The sequence below is a fragment of the Wyeomyia smithii genome, chromosome 3 (genome assembly GCF_029784165.1).
Source record: "Wyeomyia smithii strain HCP4-BCI-WySm-NY-G18 chromosome 3, ASM2978416v1, whole genome shotgun sequence".
Taxonomy (NCBI): domain Eukaryota; kingdom Metazoa; phylum Arthropoda; class Insecta; order Diptera; family Culicidae; genus Wyeomyia; species Wyeomyia smithii.
The window spans coordinates 162,271,851-162,293,227 of NC_073696.1; the positions used below are offsets into that span (position 1 = coordinate 162,271,851).

General features: G+C 33.9%; 1 protein-coding gene and 2 long non-coding RNA genes across 3 annotated transcripts in view; 2 read left to right on the top strand and 1 right to left on the bottom strand.

Moving 5' to 3' along the window:
* Positions 1-1,054: 1,054 nt before the first annotated feature.
* On the bottom strand, positions 1,055-1,521 carry LOC129732278 (uncharacterized). The gene is made up of 2 exons (XR_008729220.1): positions 1,214-1,521; positions 1,055-1,155 (listed from the first exon to the last, which is right to left on the bottom strand). It is a non-coding gene; the product is annotated as an uncharacterized LOC129732278 (long non-coding RNA).
* Positions 1,522-2,629: 1,108 nt separating this feature from the next.
* The window catches only part of LOC129730540 (beta-chimaerin), a 34,741-nt gene continuing 15,993 nt past the window's right edge, over positions 2,630-21,377 (top strand). The window contains exons 1-2 of the mRNA XM_055689936.1: positions 2,630-2,940; positions 2,996-3,688. Coding sequence (XP_055545911.1) covers positions 2,892-2,940; positions 2,996-3,688 — 742 coding nt within the window. The 5' untranslated portion in view covers positions 2,630-2,891. The remainder of the gene's footprint in view (positions 2,941-2,995; positions 3,689-21,377) is intronic.
* LOC129730541 (uncharacterized) lies at positions 3,689-5,677 on the top strand. The gene is made up of 3 exons (XR_008728876.1): positions 3,689-4,839; positions 4,895-5,148; positions 5,204-5,677. It is a non-coding gene; the product is annotated as an uncharacterized LOC129730541 (long non-coding RNA).

The following is a 21,377-nucleotide window of genomic DNA, read 5'->3' on the forward strand; positions in this document are numbered from 1 at the left end:
ATAGCCTAATAAGCTGTAAATCAACAAAATTGTTTGTTGGGTTAGCACGTGCGGTGGTGGGTTGAAGCTGACAAATTTTACAGTGCGCTTCGGGCAGCACGGCAGGTCAAAACTGGGTCAAAATTAGTCAGCCTATACACCAGAGAGACGCCGAGACACTCACCGTTAAGGCAACTTTCAACATCAAAACGGGCGAGTTGTATCATTTTACATTGCCGTTATCCGTTTTGATGTTGACAGTTGCCTTAACGGTGAGTGTATTGTCATTTCTCTAATGTATAGGTTCGCTAGTCAAAATCGAGCGAAAAGAGAAGGGTTTTGACAGTAGTTAGTGCGCTTCCAGGTCAAAACGAGGTGAGCTGCTGGAATAAAGAAATTCGCTATAGGTTTCACATATCAGAGGTGCCAGATATCTTCTCAAAGCGCAATGTTCACTAACTTTTTTATTCGGCTCGTATAACTGATGGTGACGGTGGAAATCCTGGGGAATAATAAAGTGCATCACAAAAACCGTGAAGGTGTTAAACTTTATGTTTATGTTTAATTTTATATACTTTCATCATTATTCTGTAGACCATACAAAGGGTTTGTGAACCACCAGTTAAAAATCACTGTGATGAAGAAACTTTGGAGCATCTCAATTCATGTTTTAGCAATAGAACATGAAAAACGCGTAAAAATATATATATTTTTTATTGAACCTTTTTGCAATACCTTTCAATGTGTTACCTTTCTTGTTCGTTTGGCTCGAATTTTGGCATGTTCGTTTGGCTCACAACACTCTCTTCGCATATCTCTCCCTCTGAGTATTGCTACACTGTAAAAAAAATTCACGTCGAAGTGAAGTGATTTGCTGTTGAATTCGCACTACTTGCCGAACATTTCAAAGTGAAAAGAAAATCCTTCGAAACATGTTAATGCAAAGAACGGTGAAATCAACAGCAAATCACTTGATTTTCTGTTGTTATGTTCATCTTTTTTGATATTCTTATGTTTGAGATACAAAATGTTGGTCATTTGGATATTATCTGCTAATCACAATAAATTTAAAAGGTTTCTGTTTATTTTAGATTTTTCAATTTTATTTTATTCTAGGTTTTCAATTTGATTACAAAATGACCCCTGTCGCTGTGTCGGTGTATTCGAATTCAGGATCTGTAAAAGAGATGTTTTATTATTATTTCATTAATATTAAAGATTCAATAGAACTTACTTCCAAACAAATTTTCAATCTCCGGGGAAAATGTGCTGCTTGCGCCTTTCGCCATCGCGACTATTTTTGTTTCGTTTTATGTTTTTGACGTTTGTCAATTGGAATCGCAGCTGTAATTCAATTGATTTGAACAGTGGTGCAAATTCAAGAGATATTCATTATAACACGATGGTGATTTCCATTGAACAGTTTTCAACGCAAGATCATTTCATTAGAAAGTGTTAATCATTGTGAAATCAACACTAAATCACTTCAATTTGCAGTGTGACGTGACGAATCGAGTCAAGTGCAAAAACACTTGAAGTAATCGTTTCATTTAATTACAGTGTAAGGCAAGTACCTACACGGTAAAAAATGGGCACGTCTTTTTTTCAAAGGATTCTGCATTTAACTCAATTTGTAACAAAGCACTACGAATTGAAGGGAATGCGTATTGATTTTCAAGTGATGCACATTTTCCAGTGAAGTGATCCTTAGTTGAAACTTATACAAAAGAAATCACCTCCAAGTTGCAATTCATATCTCTTGAATTAGCACCACTGTTTTAATCCTTTGCATTTGTATTGTTTTGCCCGCTATGAATGTCAAAACAAAACGAAGATGGCGAACCAAATAAACACGCTTCAAACGCAGACAAAAATTTTTCCGGATGAAGTCATACCTATTCTAGAGCGTAAGTATGGAATAATTACAATAGTATTTTAAATAATTAACAGCTTGTTTTCAGAACACGGAATTTATCTGACGGACACGACAGCGGCAATAAACTTATTACCCGAACTCAATATTGCTTCCATCCAAGAAACCGACGAGAAGATTACATTAGAGTCTTGTGTAATTCAAACGGATGAGGCTCTGGCCGATGCTGATCTAAAGGTACTGTATAACTTTCTGAAGAAGATTATTTGTAGTTAAAAGGTTTAATAAAATAATAAAGGTAACAATGAAGACCAAAATTTAGGCAAATCTTTATTTTTCGATATCCATAGTCCATTAGTTGAGATTTCATGCGATAGCAAGTCGATATGAATGTTATAAGCATTCCAAATTCAAATCGCAGCATATTACTAACTACATGAAAACTAAATGAAAATAAAGTGCTTTGCTATTGATATCTTTGTACTTTGTATTAATCCGATTCAAGCGAACGACATTTCAAATTGAAATGTATGTCATGTAGTGAAAATTCAACAGCAAATCACTTTATATCAATGTGTAGGTTTGTTTCATCTAATTCAATGGATCGACATTTCAAATTGAAATGTTAGGCAAGTAGTGAAAATTCAACAGCAAATCACTTTATATCAACGTGTAGATTTTTTACGGTGTATAGTGCGAATTGAACAGCAAATCACTTTACTTCGACGTGATTTTTATTTACAGTGTAGTAAAATGGCCTCAGGTCAAACTAGCGAACCGGTGTATTCGGGTTATTCGCGTTGAAAGAGATTTTGAAGGCTATTCGCACTTACGTGAACACTCATATGTAAATGTGCGTGATGACAAAAGCAAAAATATTTCCTTCCTTCTTTATCGCATGCAAAAACCAAACAAATATCAGCAACACCGTCAACGCGAATAGACTGACTTGGTCAAACGAAGGGAGCTGGTGGAATAAAGGAATTCGCTATAAAATACTCATTTATTTAGGTACAGAATAAGCTGTCGCAGCTGCATTATGGCCTCAGAGTGTTTACTATTAAGTCAAAAGATGTGGAAACCTGAACGTAAGTAAAGTTAGAAAGTTTTTTTTGCCAAATATCGCTCTCAATTCAATTTTAGTGTACAAAATTCAACTTGAAGCACCTACGCCAAAAGCTATCCTATGTAAGAAATTAAATGAACCGCGTCCGGAGTTTTATGGGTATGAATATCATGGAACAATAGATCATAAAGATTGTGAGGCTAGGCTTTCTAAAGAGCCCGATGGAGCGTATTTAATACGGAAAAGTCCCGGGGCTGAAGACTATTGGACACTAAGTTTGCGATTCGAGAAAAAAACTAAGCATTTCAAGATTTACTACACAATTAGCAAAGGATATTTTTTGAAAGAAAATTTCAAAAGGTTTGATACAATTCACGATTTGGTAGCTGATGGATTGGTAGATTTTTATATGCGTTTGCATGCAGGACCCATAATTCAGCAGCTGCTATGTCAAACAAAAACTTGCTACGAGCAAAGCCCATATATGACACTAAATCGACGCAAGCTGCGAGCACTATCTGGAGAATTGAGAAAATCATCTAAATTATCAATACTCAATGACAATTTACCAGCAGTAGATATACATGAAGATTTTGTGAACAATGTTGCGGCAAATGTACTCACAATTGAAACATCTAACGATGGTGTTCTACCAGAAGTTTATGAAAAACATCATGTTTTTAAAACGCATACATTCAAAGGACTGAATTGGTGCGAGTTTTGCGCCAATTTCTTGTGGGGTTTCACATCTCAGGGCGTTAAGTGCGAAGGTAAGTTTGATACTGAGTAGACCCCTTTCTTGGATTTTTAACTTTAGAGCAGAATTTTATTTTGTATCATGCACAATTTGAGCTCAATTCCACTTCAAAAAATAGGGCTTCGGAGTGGCCAAAGCTTTACATTTGATCGATTGAAAAAGGTTATGGTTTATGAAATTTTCCGAAAACGAAATGTATTAGACATTGATTCTACTTTCTGTGGCTTTGAAAATTTTGCGACTGTCTATGAAATGTATGGGAAAGTCGGGTTTTTCTCAAAAAAGGTATGACACCTGATCCTGACGTTTCATTCCTTTCTAAGATATTCACCCTTATTCTTGTTTACGGCCGTATTGCTTTCGTACGAAAGCAGCAGCGGCGTACGAATGCGATACGAACACATACGAATCCGATTCGTTCTAACCAATTCGAGCTTTCGAACATCATTGCTTTCGTACGAACGTGTCATTCTTGTTTACGTACGTATGCGTATCCGTATTCTTTTTGTTCTCGTTCGCAAACGTCAGTCAAAAGTTGCGAAGCGCTGTACGCAATGAGCATAAAACTCATAATAAAACTTTATACTCATTGCGCTGTACGTATCGCTTTACGAATCGCCGGCGCCGGTAGTTTTTTCTCGTTTTTCTGCTGTTTTGTAAATTGTTTTTTTTTTTTTTTTTTTTTTTGTTAAATCGAATAAGCCGAAGAAGATTTGTTTTTTAGTGAACTGTTGAATAAAAAACTTTTGTGCAACTCGATTTGCTAAAATGAAAAGGCAATCGAAAGTTGTGAATCGCCATCGCCGCGGGTTGTTTTGGTTGTTTCGTGTGAAGCAAATCGGATAAATTGGACAAAGTCTTTTCTAGTGAAGTGTTGAATGATGAAAAAATTTGCTGAAATCGTTGCCGGATATTTGAATCGTTTTGTTAGTGCTATCAGCAATATCCTTTAAGCCAGTAAACTTAGTTGAAACGTCATACTAGATTATTCCCCCACGAAAACGGCGAATGTTTATACGTTTAACCCAACGAACAAGCAAAGTTGTTGCATCACTGATTTACGATGGCTTATTAAAATTTACAAGGCAGGTCTAATAAGCAAAAAGACCTATTTCAGTGATCAGGATGCAGGACCGTTGGCGACACCGAAATTATTACAAAAAGGTTAACTTGATGGAAAAAAAACTACTTTCTTTTAGCTAAAACATTTGCATTTTAGATCCAGCACTGATTGAAATACCTCCAAGTACGTCGATCACACCAATATCAACGTTTTATGGGGACCATTGCCGAAGGAGCTGATTATAGCGGAATGTACCGCTAATTGTTACAATTCTCAAAAAATTGTGAGGATATTCCGGCTTGTTTGGTTTGCTGACGAAACCTGCCATTCGTTTGTTGGGTGTTGACTGGTGGCGCATTTCAGACAGACAGGGCTTTGATTTTGATAAGGATACAAAATAATTACAGACGGTATTTGATTGTCATAATAAATATCTTATGGCTGTTTCATGTGTTGTTTTTGCAGGTGAAAAACAGTATGCCATCTAACGTGCCACCCACCATGCCAATCACAGTTTGTTCATATTCATAAAAGGACCACCACCCATGAACGGCATTGTCGAAGACAATTTTTTAAAATAACGACTTTTACGACTTGGTTACCAATCAAATTGAAAATCGTGGAACAATTTTATCGATAACAGTGGTGGTGGCGGCTTTGGTAGTGGTCGGCGCCACTAAAGCAACTGGATGAACAATTATCGTTGAGGCCTCCGAAGTAGCAACTACCGGCCACTATGGCTATCAACCATTATTCTGCTTGTTATAGAGCATATTTTTCATAGAGCATAATATAACAGCGCTTAGTATATAAGATGAACTATGCCAAATGAGCTAACGTCGAATATCGACCATTCTTGGTTTAAATTAAACTTTACTCACGTTTGAATAACTTAAAAAAAGCTCATGTGTCATTTTTGACTAACAAAATTCTTAATAAATACTCTTTCTATTTACGAAGATAAAAGTTGTTTTTCTTTTAAATTTTATTTTTGAGAAACTTAAAATTAATCCGTTATGTACTACAGTCATACCTCGATATAAGGCAACTTTATTTTTATTTTCGTGACGTTATATCGAAGCAAAACATTTTTTTTTTCAATTTATGCAAGATTGTTAATGGTTACTCAAAGATGCGCGAGAACCTATTTTCCATAACCTATCAGTATTTTTAAACCTTTCTCACGCCCATTTAGAAATATTTTCAGAAGCAAAATAAAAATATTTTTTTCAATTGATACAAGAGGTCACAAAGATGCGTGAAAACCTATTTACCATCACCTATCAGTATTTTCAAACCATTCCCATGCCCATTCAGGAAATTTTCAACAAGCAAAAAAAAGTTTTTTTAATTGATGCAAGACTGTTGGTTGTTTATTCACAGATGCGCGAAAACCTATTTTACATCACCTATCAGTATTTTCAAACCTTTCTTATGCCCATTTAGAGAAAATTTCAACAAGCAAACAATTTTTTTTAATTGATGCAAGACTGAATTGTTACTGAAGAATGCGTGAAAACATATTTTCCATCATCTATTAGTATTTTTAAACCTTCCTTATGCCCATTTTGGACAATTTTCGCATTGGTTCCAAAACATACTACAAACATTTTTTTTGAAGCAATTTATAGCCCAAAACAGTTGCTGTATCATTTATTTCCAATTTAAAAAGTTACGTTATATCGAGTTACGTTATATCGAGGTTGCCTTATATCGAGGTATGACTGTAGTATTGTTGTATTGTTGTAATCAAGAAAAAAAAAAGTGAAAAAACTTCTTCCCAATTTTCCACAACCGAGGTTTTTACTGTTCGTTCTACCGCACAGTAGGCCAATGTGTGAATAGAAAAATATGATTTTATTGAAATTTTTAAAATATTCAGGATACACATGAACATTACGTTTTTTACAAATGAATAGTGTTGGTTTGTGACTCTGCATGAGAGTGGTAAGGTGAAACTTTCACCGCTTTAAAGGACGACTTCCCGAAGTCCGATTGAGTTAAAACTTTGCATGGGGATTTCCTTCGAGACGACGAAACTTTCGATTCCTACTGCTAAAGGAATTTGAAGTTTGATTGGCATCCAGAGATCACGTGTCACAAATCGAGTTTACGTATCAAATAACTGTTCGGTAGAACGAACGCGTCATAATGCTTGTAGAATATTGAAAAATGGTGCAAAAATACTGAAATATGTCAAAATTAATAGTTTAAATTTGTTTCTTTCAGCTTCATTTTTTTTTCATTTGTGTTTTTGAATACATTTGCACGAGACCTTTTTTATCTTATCTCAGTTATTAGTAATAGTTTTTAAAGTACTGTCCAATAAATCAAGCAACTGATCCATAAATAATGAAAACAAAATTTTTTGACAAAAAAATCAGAATGGAGAAATGAAAGAAGTTTTTTTGAGGGGAATTTTGAGATCTATTTGTCGACTGTGACGGTTAGTTTTGTGGGATTGTCAGCCATTAGTCCGTGTATAAAAAAAGTTAAGCTTTAGATTCTTTTTCCAATTTCAACAATTTCGAGAATAATTTCATTCATGGTGTTAGGGAACATCCATAAATGACGCAGCTTTTCTAGGTTTTTTTTTACCCTCCCCCTTCCCCCATCGTAGCATTTCGTCACAAAATCAAGACCCTTCCTTTAGATAATCACGTAGCTTTATAACAAAACACCCCACCCCAAGATATTTGCAAATTTTATCATCAAACACACATAAATAACATGAGCATGAGCATGAGCATGATTGACCGCCCGCGGTTGCTACTCCGTTATTGCCAGATCAGCTGTAATTACACAGAGAACCAATGGATGATGCTTGGGATTAACATTCATCCTCAATGTGTAAAAACTGGTGACCTTAATCTTTATATTAGGCAATACCAGCGCCGGCCGCATCCGAATGCAGGTCAAAGAAGGAATGTGTATGAGAATATGTTGACGTGATACTCGCTTTATTGGAAGCCGAGAACACCTCTGCACTTCCACGAGAAATCACTGGGATGTTGGAGAAAAGGGTAAGGTTTGCAGACGGTTTCGTTTTGGTAAACGATGCGCTGAGTTCTATTACCGGGTTCATAATAACAAATATCGCGCGTACGAGTTCATTATATCTTCTACGGAAATCATAACGCGATCCGAACTCATTCCGGTTGATGATGTAACACCGCAAAAATAAAGCGCACGCGAGGATACCGGACCTATAACCTAATCAAGACAGACTCAAATATTCGAAAATATGCTTATGAAGTCATTATGCAACTACCGAAACGTATCTCTCATTGATTTATCTCAGCTGACTACACAATGTTACGAAGCAACCAGATATGCATTAACCAAAAACAAGAAAAAGGTAAATATATAGACCCTCAACACATACTGCAAGCGGTCAGCAAGAGAGCTTCAAAAACGGCCTATTTGCTTGGCCATCGCCGTTAGAATCGAACGAAAAAAAAAAGAAAAAGAAAAAAAAAACTCGGAAGTCACAACACACCGAAAATCTATATTTGAGCAAAGCTCACCTGGGCCGAAAACACGTTTACCCCGGAAAGTTATGCGCGACCGCTCTATTCCCTCTTACCGACGCATAAACGCGGAGACACGGTATTTCGCGTTGATTACCACTTACTTCTTGAATAATAAAGCGAAGATTCCTACTGAGTATGAAAAACTGGAAAAGTTTCATGCATTCATAGCTAGAAAATTTTTAAAAATGCGAATATGCATATCTAACAAGACCGAGTACTAATTAGATTTAACAAAATGCCAAAACAATCGCAATCAAAATGTATTTGCCATGCTGACCGACAAGATTTCTACTTAATTAAATTTAAAATTGTCTATTTGTTTCAGTTTTTACTCAAAAGCTAAAAAAATCATAAAACAAGGGCATAAAACTGCTCAAAATGTTCGTAACAGCGTCTCCGTTCACCTGAGGAAATAATATCAACAATGAAGACTGACGCGCAACTGTTTCGACGCAGTTTCGGCCCAATCGGTAGATTAAAAAATTCAAAACCGGCTTCCACGAAGCCGCGGTCACGAGTAGGGATGCCACAAACACAGACCAATCTGTGCAAAACAAAATTCCCACACAAGTATATGTACATACAGAACGGCAAACGCGCCCTTCAAAATACAGGCCGATGTTAGGACGACGCCACACTGCAAAGGAAGCGGCGCGAAATGCGTCATTTCTCACGCAAGGAGAAAAAAAAACAACAATGAAAACTGACGTGCGTTAGAACACATCCCGAACTGTTTCGACGCAGTCATCCGAACAGCATCGGCCCCAGTACGCACCGTACCTACTGTAAACGATTGAGTGAGAAAATTCCAAAACCGGCATCTAAAAAACCGCGATAACAATCAGAGATGCCACATATGTAAATTTAAATTTTTTTGTGAATTATAAATTTCTCATCCATACAGTTTACAGTTTACAGATTTGTAAAGCCATATAGATTCCTACGATTTTCTACGAAATTTACAAATTTTTATACAGACTTTTATACTGGAGATCTGTAAAACATTTTCGATGTTCAGTATACAGAAATGTAGGATCCCCACAAAAGGAATTGTGAAAAGCAGAAAAAAAACATTGGTTCCCTTTTGCATGCAAATCAAACAAAAAAAAAACACAGGCAAAACGTCACCAACACTAATACTTATCCTTTAACTCTCGCGTCCTCTCTGAACCATCATGCTGGTGCGAGAACGTGCCGCACGCAAGAGGAACCTTGCACTTACTCACACACACTTATGGCAAGGCAAGGGCTAGCGGGAAACGTGCTCCGCCACCGAAAAAGAAATGCAGCTCTCACAAATTAGCCACAAAATTGCACGAATCTTTCACGGATTTCAACATTGACGTCACTCTCACCGATAATACGAAACCGCCACATTTCGTATTACCTTTTACTCCACCCTTTGCACTTAAAATATAACGATTACGCGACGGGAAGGCTAAATAAAATACGTCGACATTATTGCACTATCCTCAATCGTACACGACAACCCTCGGACCACTTCATCGCGATTCAAATCAAACACTTGGAATTCACACCGAAACAACAGCGGCCTTCAATAAACGTAGACACATCCCTTTTCCGGATGGAAAATATATCTTATAAAAACTTGAAAAAACGATGAAAAATTCCGACGAGAAACATTTTCACGTCCGTTCTTGATCACAGCTTGCTTCGATCCATCAAACACACATAAATAACAAACAGACAAAGTGATAAAAAAGAACAATTAAAAAAAATCTTTTTTTTTCTTGGTTTCGTATTCGCTACGTAGCTTGGCTTAACCCCCCACCCTCCCCCTTGAATGCTACGTCATTTATGAACGTTCCCTTATATGATTTTTACAGTTATTTTGAAACTAAAAATTCTTAGTTAATTTCCTGAATACACACGTTTTCAAGTATTCTTGAGTCTAAATTTAGAAAATTGGGAAATAAACACTAAATTATAAATTGGCACTTTCTTCATTTTTTCACTGATACCAAACCAAAACCATAAAAAAACAATTGCACAAAATGTCCCAGTTTTAATTTTTTCCATTGTCATTGTTGATTTGGTTGAAATTTTGAATAGATGTTTGTTTTTATTTTTAAGGATTTATTTTTAGAGACAAAACGGTTCGTTTGATCGGTTGACGGCAAAGTTGTGAATGCTAATTTTAGCTTTCTAAAAAATATACATCCAAAAAAAACTTTTTTAGCAGAAAATAAGTTAAATTAACTGTCAGGACCCGAAGGACAAATGAAGAAAGGTCCAAAATTTTATTTTTTGAGGAAAACTACAGCATGGAGTAAATCAAGGAAAAGTTAAAAAAATTAAAAGTGAAATCAATATTTAAGCCAGAACGAATTATTTGATTGGTATAAGGTCTTGAGCAAAGTTTTAGATAATAAATTTGTCCTTCTCGAAAAAATATCCACCGTATAACAACATATATTTTTCAGAACCAAAAATATAATTATAAATTAAATAGGGTATCGCTAGTGGTTTTCTTCGGCAGGTTTTTGGCAGCAGTAGTCTCATGCAAAAACCTATCGAAGAAAACCACTACAGAAGACGTTCGATACTCTATCTAAAAAAATCGCTTTTAAGGAGTCTGAATTTTTTCTACAAGAACTGCACACTGTAAGTTCACCAATCAACTTAACTTGGAGAAATAAAAAATGTAAATATAAAAATTTGTCAGAAAAAAAACTCTTTTAATTTTTTACACACTATGACGATTAAAAAACCGTTTTGACTTTTTTCCTAAGCCGACTTCTTAATGACTATAATAATCTTCAAATATTACAATAGTCATTAGGAAGTCGACTGAGGAAATACCCCTAAAGTTAGATTTCTCGTTAACAGAATGAACATATGAATCCAATTGACCGACCCGAGGACCTATCAATTAATGATAAAAATATTTTCAGAGTCAAAACGGGTTCGTTTTACGTATAGTGTTTTCGATGAAGCTGTAGATAATAATTTTGCCATCTCAAAAAAAAAAAATTAGTTCTGTAGAGAAAAAAAAAATTTATTTTTTATTTCTTTAGTTCAGTCAACTATCGTTGTTTAGCTAATAGTGTGTAGTTTTTGTTATAGAAAAGATTTAAAAAAGGCGGATTTTTTTAGGTAATTAAATTTAATTAATTTAATTAAATAGTTTGTCTTATTTCCCTAACATTTTATTTTTTCTCACGATTTATATTTTTTTGGGACGACATGTCGAAGACTATCAAATAAACCGTTCTGTCTAATAAATTTTCTCATTTTTTAAAATTTCAACCTTTTTTGTTTCTCATTTCTTCATGTTCAGATAACTATCAACGCTCCATTTGTTCTATCTAATTTGTCGAATTAAAATCAATGACGTCTTCTGTAAGTGTCATGCATTGAAAAATAATATTCTCCTGATGCATATATATATTGGGGTGGCAATGACATGTTTGAATAATTCCATAATCGAATTTAAAGAAATGACCTGTACAAAATTTCAGCCCGATCGGACATGGTTCAAGGGTGCGTAAAAGCTGATTTGATTTGACCCTCAAAACTGAACCATCCTCATGAAAAATCGAGATAAAGATGCTTTATAAACATTAAAATGATTTACCAAACCACATTTATATAGTACATATAAAGTAAATGTGTGTAGTCTACGAAGTTGAAAACTGATTTTTATTTGGTCCTTAGTATGGCACTTACTGAAATAAAATGGCTCAAAAAATCAACTTTTTTAAAAATTTGCAATTTTCAAAAATTTGTAACTTTTGACCCGTTTGATCGATTTTAACTTTTTCGACGTCAAATTGATGGTAATGAATGGGCCTTTCAAGGAAAAATTCCAAACTGAACTTTAAACAACAATAACGGCGTAAATCATTATCCCAACCGAATTTCTCCGTTTTAAAGGATTCCAGACCCAGGAGACCCTACCGTTTGATTTATTTGGATTCCTCAGGAAATTTTACATAAAAATCGTTTTCAGTTTAGTTTAGTAGTTTAGCTAATTTTTAGTGCCACTAATTACATCCATATACATATTAAGCTAAAATTCAGCTAAAATCCGCCTGCTAAACTATAAATCAACAAAATTGTTCATTGGGATCAGGTGCGACTCCATCATGCAGTGACTTTCCAACGGAGACGCATGATGATTTCATTGAACGGCGTTTTGGCGCCACAACAACAAAAACGACAACAATGCAAGGCTATGCTAGTTAATTTTTGCTGCTTGTCCAAATGTGGTAATCATTTACTAATGTAAATGAGCACCACCTTCGGACAAGCACCTTAATTAACTAGAATAGCAAAGCATATTGATTGCCCGAGCGCTGCCCGCGATTAAACAGGATCAGCTCTAATTGCACAAGGAACCTTCAAAAGTATGCCTGGGAGTTGCAAACCGATTTTAGTGTGCAACAACCGCCGATCTTTATATGTGAAAAAAAAAAAACCGCGGGTTTCAGAAGTATCAGTTTAACACTAGTTGCTACTAGAAACCGAGAAATCCTCTGCATCATCAACAAGTATCAAAAGGACTTCACTTGGCGTGACTAAGTGACACCCCACAGGTTGCTTATAATTATCTTGCAACCAATACGAAAAAATGTATATAATTTTCGCGGGTCACCTCGTCACCTCGTTAAACATGATAGCTTATAATTATTACATACAACAAACCGTACGCCAAACGCAAATTATTGGCAATTGGACGAAAGCAAAAATTATAACGGGTTGGTTTTGTGATATGATGAATTATGCGCTTGAAAAACTGATGAAGTGAAGAAAAAACGCGAACGAAGTCTCCAACCCAACCTTTTTGGCTTCGCGGCTCCCTTTTGCTAAACAGGAGCTTCGAGCGCCCCCAAAAGAATTTCATATACAAATTTTGCAATATGAGACTGCGTTTTCCAATCTCATATCGTCCTGCAAGTCTAATTTGTTTCACGCCTCGGTTCTAATACGCAGAAGAGTTGAAAATTCGCTTTGACAGAGATACCAAGAAAGATGTTTTAATTACCTATCAAATTTACCAAGAGCTTCGCGCCCCCCTAGGTGAGCCCTCGCGACCCCCTTGCCGGCCGCGGACCCCGGAACCACTGTTCTAAGCGGGGGCTATCACGAGACACACCCAAACACTTCACTCTTACAACATGTGGTCATTGAAACCGTAGTATTGAAATAGTCATATCGGGCGCAAAGATAATAGAGCGTGAAATATCTGTTAAATTTCCCTCTTCAAGAGCAAACTGAACCGCGAATGAAAAAGTTCCCTGAGACGGCGAAAAAACTTAGACACCTTCCTAATAAAAAAAACTGGCAAAGTTCCATATATTCAAAGCCTAAATACTTGAAAAAAGGGCATATATGTACATATATGAAATCACAGGACAGGAGTTAACTTAAAAGAGCGGAAAGCTTCGAGTAATATGGTTTAGCAACTGTATTTTATTTTTCATCATCTTCTACTCACAAAGTACATGACGAGAAATCTCACATCATAGGGCCATATTACAGTAGCTACTAAGAGCAACTCGCCTCATTTGAAATACATGGGCGAGTCGAGTCGACTCTTCTGTAATAAAGCCCTATTCGCTACAATCACACATCAATCTACTAGGACACAACTTCGTTCACTAGGCCCTTTTTGGGGTAGAAGACACCCTTATTCTTGTTTACGGCCGTATCGCTTTCGTACGTAAGCAGCAGCGGCGTACGAATGCGATACGAACACATACGAAGCCGATTCGTTCTAACCAATTCGAGCTTTCGAACATCGTTGCTTTCGTACGAACGTGCCATTCTTGTTTACGTACGTATGCGTATCCGTATTCTTTTTGCTCTCGTTCGCAAACGTCAGTCAAAAGTTGCGAATCGCTGTACGTATCGCTTTACGAATCTCCGGCGCCGGTAGTTTTTTCTCGTTTTTTCTGCTATTTGGTGTTAGTTTTTTGACAAAATTGAATAAGACGAAGAAAATTTATTGCTTAGTGAAGTGTGTACCATTCTGAAAAACATTAGTGATTTTCAAAAAACTCCGATTTCAGAAAAGGAACAGCAACGCCAGTCGAAAGTTGCGAATGGTTTTACGAATCACCGTCGCCGCGGGCTTATTTTCGTTTCTATGCTGTTTTGTGCTAGTTTTTTTACTTGAAAAATCGATTAAAACAAGAGAGAGCTTTTTGTTTAGCTAAGTGTCGAATAAAAAAAAAGTGTAACAATCAATTTTTAAAAATCCTGTTTGTGAACCGGAACACAGCAACATCAGTCGCAAGTTGCGAATGAACGTACGAATTACCGTTGCTGCGAGTTTTCCTAGCTTGCTTTCTGTGAAGAAATCAAATAATTTGAATAAGTTTGCTGGTTGTTAGGAAACATTGCGGCAATCGATTTTAAAATTCTCCAAGTTTGGAAACGGAGCACAGCAGTGGGAGTGATTGAGGCTTGCCATTAACTCTGACTGAGAATTTATGAGAATTGGAAAAAAAGTCGCTACCGCCAAGAAAATAATTATATGTAACACGCTGCCGAATACCATGTATGACGATACCGGTTGAAAATTGAACGAGTTGCATCTGCACGGCGAGTCATAGAAGCAATAAATAAAAAAACGCGGTTATCAGGATGCAAAACCATATGCAACGATAAGTAAACAAAAAAAGGTAAAATTGATAGATTTTTTTTTTCTTTTAATGAAAACATTACATTTCGGATTCAACACCGGTTGAAATACCTACAAGTGAATTGATCAGCTCAATATCAGCTTTCTAGGAGAGTGCTAGGAGAGTTGATTACAGCGTATTGTGTTGTTTATCTTAATCTAAAACTTGTAGAGAACTTATAATTCATTGTTAAAAATATATATTGTAGAAAAAATATTTTTGATAGAAATTATTTTTGATTTAAACTTACGAAAAAATAATTCATTTATTTTATTTTTTTTATTTTTTGCAAAAACAAAATTGAAACAAAACGTTTGGTAAAAAAAAAAATAGAATAGAGAAATGAAGGACAATTTTTTTTTTTTTAAGGTTCAGTTTTAGAGAATTTTTCCAAATTTCAACAATTTGGAGAAAAAATGCATTCTAACGGTTAAATGATTTTAACTGTTAATAAATATCAATAGGTTTATGTTTACTATCTTAATAAATGCACCTGTTTTCAAGTAATTTTGAACTAATGTTCAGAAAATTTGGAAATAAACTTTAAAATTAAAATTGGAACAAGGAGTTGAATTTTTCGTTACCTTTTTCTTGCCAATATTTCCCGTTTTTTGAAACTCTTAGCAAAAATGGAGAAAGGTAAGACAAATTTTTGATTAAAAGTAAAGTTTTAAGACATTCTTTTAATTCCAACATTTTTAAGATTAATCAAATTCCAATGATGCAATATGACACTTAATGAAGCTTGGAACTTTCAGTTTTTTAGAGAAGAAACGCCTTTTCGTAAGTTATTTCTGGTGTATTTTCATTAAAACTTTCCGAGTTACATTTTGAAATACTAAAAAATTAAGGCATTTAGAAAGTTTGTCACCAAGAGTTTTTTATTGATTTAAAATAACTATCCAAATTCTATTGCATTATTGGAATTTGATTAATCTTAAAAATGTTGAAATTAAAAATATGTCTCAACACATAAATTATGAATATAAAATATGAGAATTTGTCCTGAATTCCTACCCAGTTTTTGAATAATGTCAAGTTTCTGCGGTTTCTGCAAGAAAATTGAGCTTTTTTTTTAAATTAAAACCTAATTTATGTTTTTGAAATTGTCGTTTCTAATTTGGCTGAAGATGTCTTTTTGTGCTATTGGTTTTCAGTTTGAATCACGACTAAGGGGCCGTTCAACATTTACGTAAGCAAACAGGGGGAGGAATGCAATTTTCTTACGTTATCTTACAAGGAGGAAGGGGGTGAATCGATCATCTTACGTAAGAAAAATATTGTTAATGCAGCTGTTAAGAAAAAAACATATTCAAGAAAGGATGAAAAGGGGCTCTGGGTTTATTGGTCCCATCCCCGCCGATGTATGTGTGGTTGGAGTCGTTTGGTGGGAGGTTGTGAGGTAGTATGCCGACGGATTAAAATCTATATATGCTGGTAGTAAGATCTTACAAGGGGGGAGGGAGGGTATCAAAAAATCTTACGATGTCTTACAAGAGAGGGAGGGGGGGGGGTAAAGAAAATGGAAAAAAAATATTCTTACGTCATTATTGAACAACCCCTAATTTGCGAAAAGAGTTAATGTAAAAAGGGTGTTAATGATTACAATTATTTTTAGAGCCTGAAAGGTTTGCATGATCGGTGTGACGTCCTTGGCCAAGTAGTAGATAATTATACTGTCTCTCCGAATAAAACCCGTAAAAAAACTTTTATCCAACAAAAATTTAATATTAATTATCTCGAAGAGCTAATTTTAAAAAATTATAATAACTGAAAGATAAGCTAAACATTGATGGACTTCATGGATGATGTAGAAATAAGAACACTCCAAATAATCGAATCACGATTCTTTTCTTACAAATTTGCCTTTAACGAACGTAACATAATAATTTTCATTCGTTATGTTACTTGAATGATGCAGTGGCGTAACCAGAAATCATTCCTGTAGAAAAGGGATAAATTCTCGAGGAACAAAAAACATTATTTGGCACTTATTGGTTTCACTCAATTTGAGCATGTCCCAAACATGCCAGAAAGGATAGAAATGGTAACAAAGGTCGTGAAAGAGATAGTGGAGGTAAAATTTGAAAATAAATATTGAAATAAAAACAGCGAAAAAAATATTCAGAATAATCGAGTCTAAAGTTCCGGATGATCGAGTCACCGGATAATGCAGTCTGACGTGAGAAACAGTAAAATGACATGTGGAGTCTTCTGTTTTCCAAAAACCTCAAGTCTCCATCTTGGATTTTAAAATGGCATCTGGTGTCGATTTTTGGCTTCTGTACATTACTTCGAGCTTTTCAGAGTATGTAAGACTCTCAAACTATCATAGAAACATTTTTGCTCCCATCCATTTTTATGTTTAATTAAAAAATTTTAAACATTCCAAATTTTTTGAGATTTGTTTATGGTCTGAAAATGCACGACGAATCGACCATAGGATAAGATCAAAGACAAAAGACAAATCGTTTAAAATGATTGGTTTTATCGGAGTGACAACACCATCGACTTTTGACTTCTTTAAATCAACTCTATCCTGAAATTATCCATATTGCGTAGTATTCGGTCATTTTCGGCTGTTTCCCAGAAGTTGCCATCTTACAATTCAAAATGGTGTCTGAGGTCAATTTTTAGCTCCTTGCATTTTTCTGGTTCCGATGATACTCATATTGGGTGGTATTTGGTCACTTTAGGCTATTTTTCAGAAACCGCAAGTTGCCATTTTGGATTTTAAAATAGCATTTGGAGACAATTTCTGGCCCCTGAGCGTCATTCTGGTTAAAAAACACCAATATTGGATGTTATTTGGTCATTTTAGGCTGTATGCCAGCCACCGAAAGTCGCCATCTATGAATTCAAAATAGTGTCTGTAATCGATTTTTAGCTTCTGAAATCGGCCATTTTTTATGTTTTCCAGAAACCGGAAGTTGCATTTCATAATGTTGTCTTAGGTCGATTTGTGGCATCAGCGCATCATAACAATTCCAGAAATACCTAAGGGGCCATCCACATACCACGTGGACAGCTTTGGGGGGAGGAGGTTGTCTAATGTCCACAGCCCATACGTTTTTTTTTAGAATTTATATGGACAGTTGTCCACGGAGGGGGAGGGGGGGGGTCAAAATCGTTAAAAATCTGTCCACGTGGTATGTGGATGGCCCCTAAATTGGATGGTATTTGGTCATTTTCAGCTGTTCTTCAGAAACCGGAAGTTGCCATCTTGGATTTCAGAATGGTATTTGAACACATGCCAGAAGAAGGAGGGGTGTCGGAACATTATGGACATGTTTGTTACACCTATAAACATTCACCTGCCGAATTTGGTTGTATTTGCTTGATTGGTTCTCGAGCTGTGCGAAATTTGTATTTCATTTGTATGGGACCCCTTCCTTACAGAAGAGGGAGGGGTGTCTAATCACTATGGATATATTTGTTATCCCTAAAACATCCACCTGCCAAATTTGGTTCCATCTGCTTGGTTAGTTTTCGAGATGTGCATGAATTTGTGTTTCATTTGTATGGGACATATTTGTCACTCCTAAAAACATCCACATGCCAAATTTGGTTTCATTTGCTTGGTTAGTTTTTGAGATGTGCAGAAATTTGTGTTTCATTTGTATGGGGGCCCTCCCTTCCAGAAATATATATATCTCAAGCTATCATGAAAACCTTTCTCGGCCCCTAAAACCCCTACATACAAATTTTCACGTCGATCGGTTCGGTAGTTTCCGAGCCTATAGGAATCAGACAGACAGACCGGACTGCATTTTTATAGGTATAGATATAAGATATATATATATATATATATATATATATATATATATATATATATATATATATATATATATATATATATATATATATATATATATATATATATATATATATATATATATATATATATATATATATATATATATATATATATATATATATATATATATATATATATATATATATATATATATATATATATATATATATATATATATATATATATATATATATATATATATATATATATATATATATATATATATATATATATATATATATATATATATATATATATATATATATATATATATATATATATATATATAATTTGTAAGAAAAGAATCGTGATTCGATTATTTGGAGTGTTCTTATTTCTACATCATCCATGAAGTCCATCAATGTTTAGCTTATCTTTCAGTTACTTTCAGTTATTATAATTTTTTAAAATTAGCTCTTCGAGATAATTAATATTAAATTTTTGTTGGATAAAAGTTTTTTTACGGGTTTTATTCGGAGAGACAGTATAATTATCTACTACTTGGCCAAGGACGTCACACCGATCATGCAAACCTTTCAGGCTCTAAAAATAATTGTAATCATTAACACCCTTTTTACATTAACTCTTTTCGCAAATTAGGGGTTGTTCAATAATGACGTATATATATATATATATATATATATATATATATATATATATATATATATATATATATATATATATATATATATATATATATATATATATATATATATATATATATATATATATATATATATATATATATATATATATATATATATATATATATATATATATATATATATATATATATATATATATATATATATATATATATATATATATTTATATATACTAAGGTCGCATTTTACGCGGTATTTTTACGCGGATTCCGGAATTTACGCGGTTTTTTTTACGCGGCTTTTTTTACGCGGGGATTCCGGAATTTACGCGGTTTTTTTACGCGGATTCCGGTATTCACGCGGCACGTATCCCCCGCGTAAAAAGCGACTTATATATGTAAATATATATATATATATATATATATATATATACATATATATATATATATATATATATATATATATATATATATATATATATATATATATATATATATATATATATATATATATATATATATATATACATATATATATATATATATATATATATATATATATATATATATATATATATATATATATATATATATATATATATATATATATATATATATATATATATATATATATATATATATATATATATATATATATATATATATATATATATATATATATATATATATATATATATATATATATATATATATATATATATTCTTTCTGTGAAGAAATCAAATAATTTGAATAAGTTTGCTGGTTGTTAGGAAACATTGCGGCAATCGATTTTAAAATTCTCCAAGTTTGGAAACGGAGCACAGCAGTGGGAGTGATTGAGGCTTGCCATTAACTCTGACTCAGAATTTATGAGAATTGGAAAAAAAGTCGCTACCGCCAAGAAAATAATTATATGGAACACGCTGCCGAATACCATGTATGACGATACCGGTTGAAAATTGAACGAGTTGCATCTGCACGGCGAGTCATAGAAGCAATAAATAAAAAAACGCGGTTATCAGGATGCAAAACCATATGCAACGATAAGTAAACAAAAAAAGGTAAAATTGATAGATTTTTTTTTTCTTTTAATGAAAACATTACATTTCGGATTCAACACCGGTTGAAATACCTACGAGTGAATTGATCAGCTCAATATCAGCTTTCTAGGAGAGTGCTAGGAGAGTTGATTACAGCGTATTGTGTTGTTTATCTTAATCTAAAACTTGTAGAGAACTAATAATTCATTGTTAAAAATATATATTGTAGAAAAAATAATTCATTTATTTTATTTTTTTTTTATTTTTTGCAAAAACAAAATTAAAACAAAACGTTTGGTAAAAAAAATAGAGTAGAGAAATGAAGGACAATTTTTTTTATTTAAGTTTCAGTTTTAGAGAATTTTTCCAAATTTCAACAATTTGGAGAAAAATGCATTCTAACGGTTAAATGATTTTAACTGTTAATAAATATCAATAGGCTTATGTTTACTATCTTAATAAATGCACCTGTTTTCAAGTAATTTTGAACTAATGTTCAGAAAATTAGGAAATAAACTTTAAATTTAAAATTGGAACAAGGAGTTGAATTTTTCGTTACCTTTTTCTTGCCAATATTTCCCGTTTTTTGAAACTCTTAGCGAAAATTTCAGAATGGAGAAAGGTAAGACAAATTTTTGATTAAAAGTAAAGTTTTAAGACATTCTTTTAAAGCAAAGAAAATGGAAAAAAAATATTCTTACGTCATTATTGAACAACCCCTAATTTGCGAAAAGAGTTATTGTAAAAAGGGTGTTAATGATTACAATTATTTTTAGAGCCTGAAAGGTTTGCATGATCGGTGTGACGTCCTTAGCCAAGTAGTAGATAATTATACTGTCTCTCCGAATAAAACCCGTAAAAAACTTTTATCCAACAAAAATTTAATATTAATTATCTCGAAGAGCTAATTTTAAAAAATTATAATAACTGAAAGATAAGCTAAACATTGATGGACTTCATGGATGATGTAGAAATAAGAACACTCCAAATAATC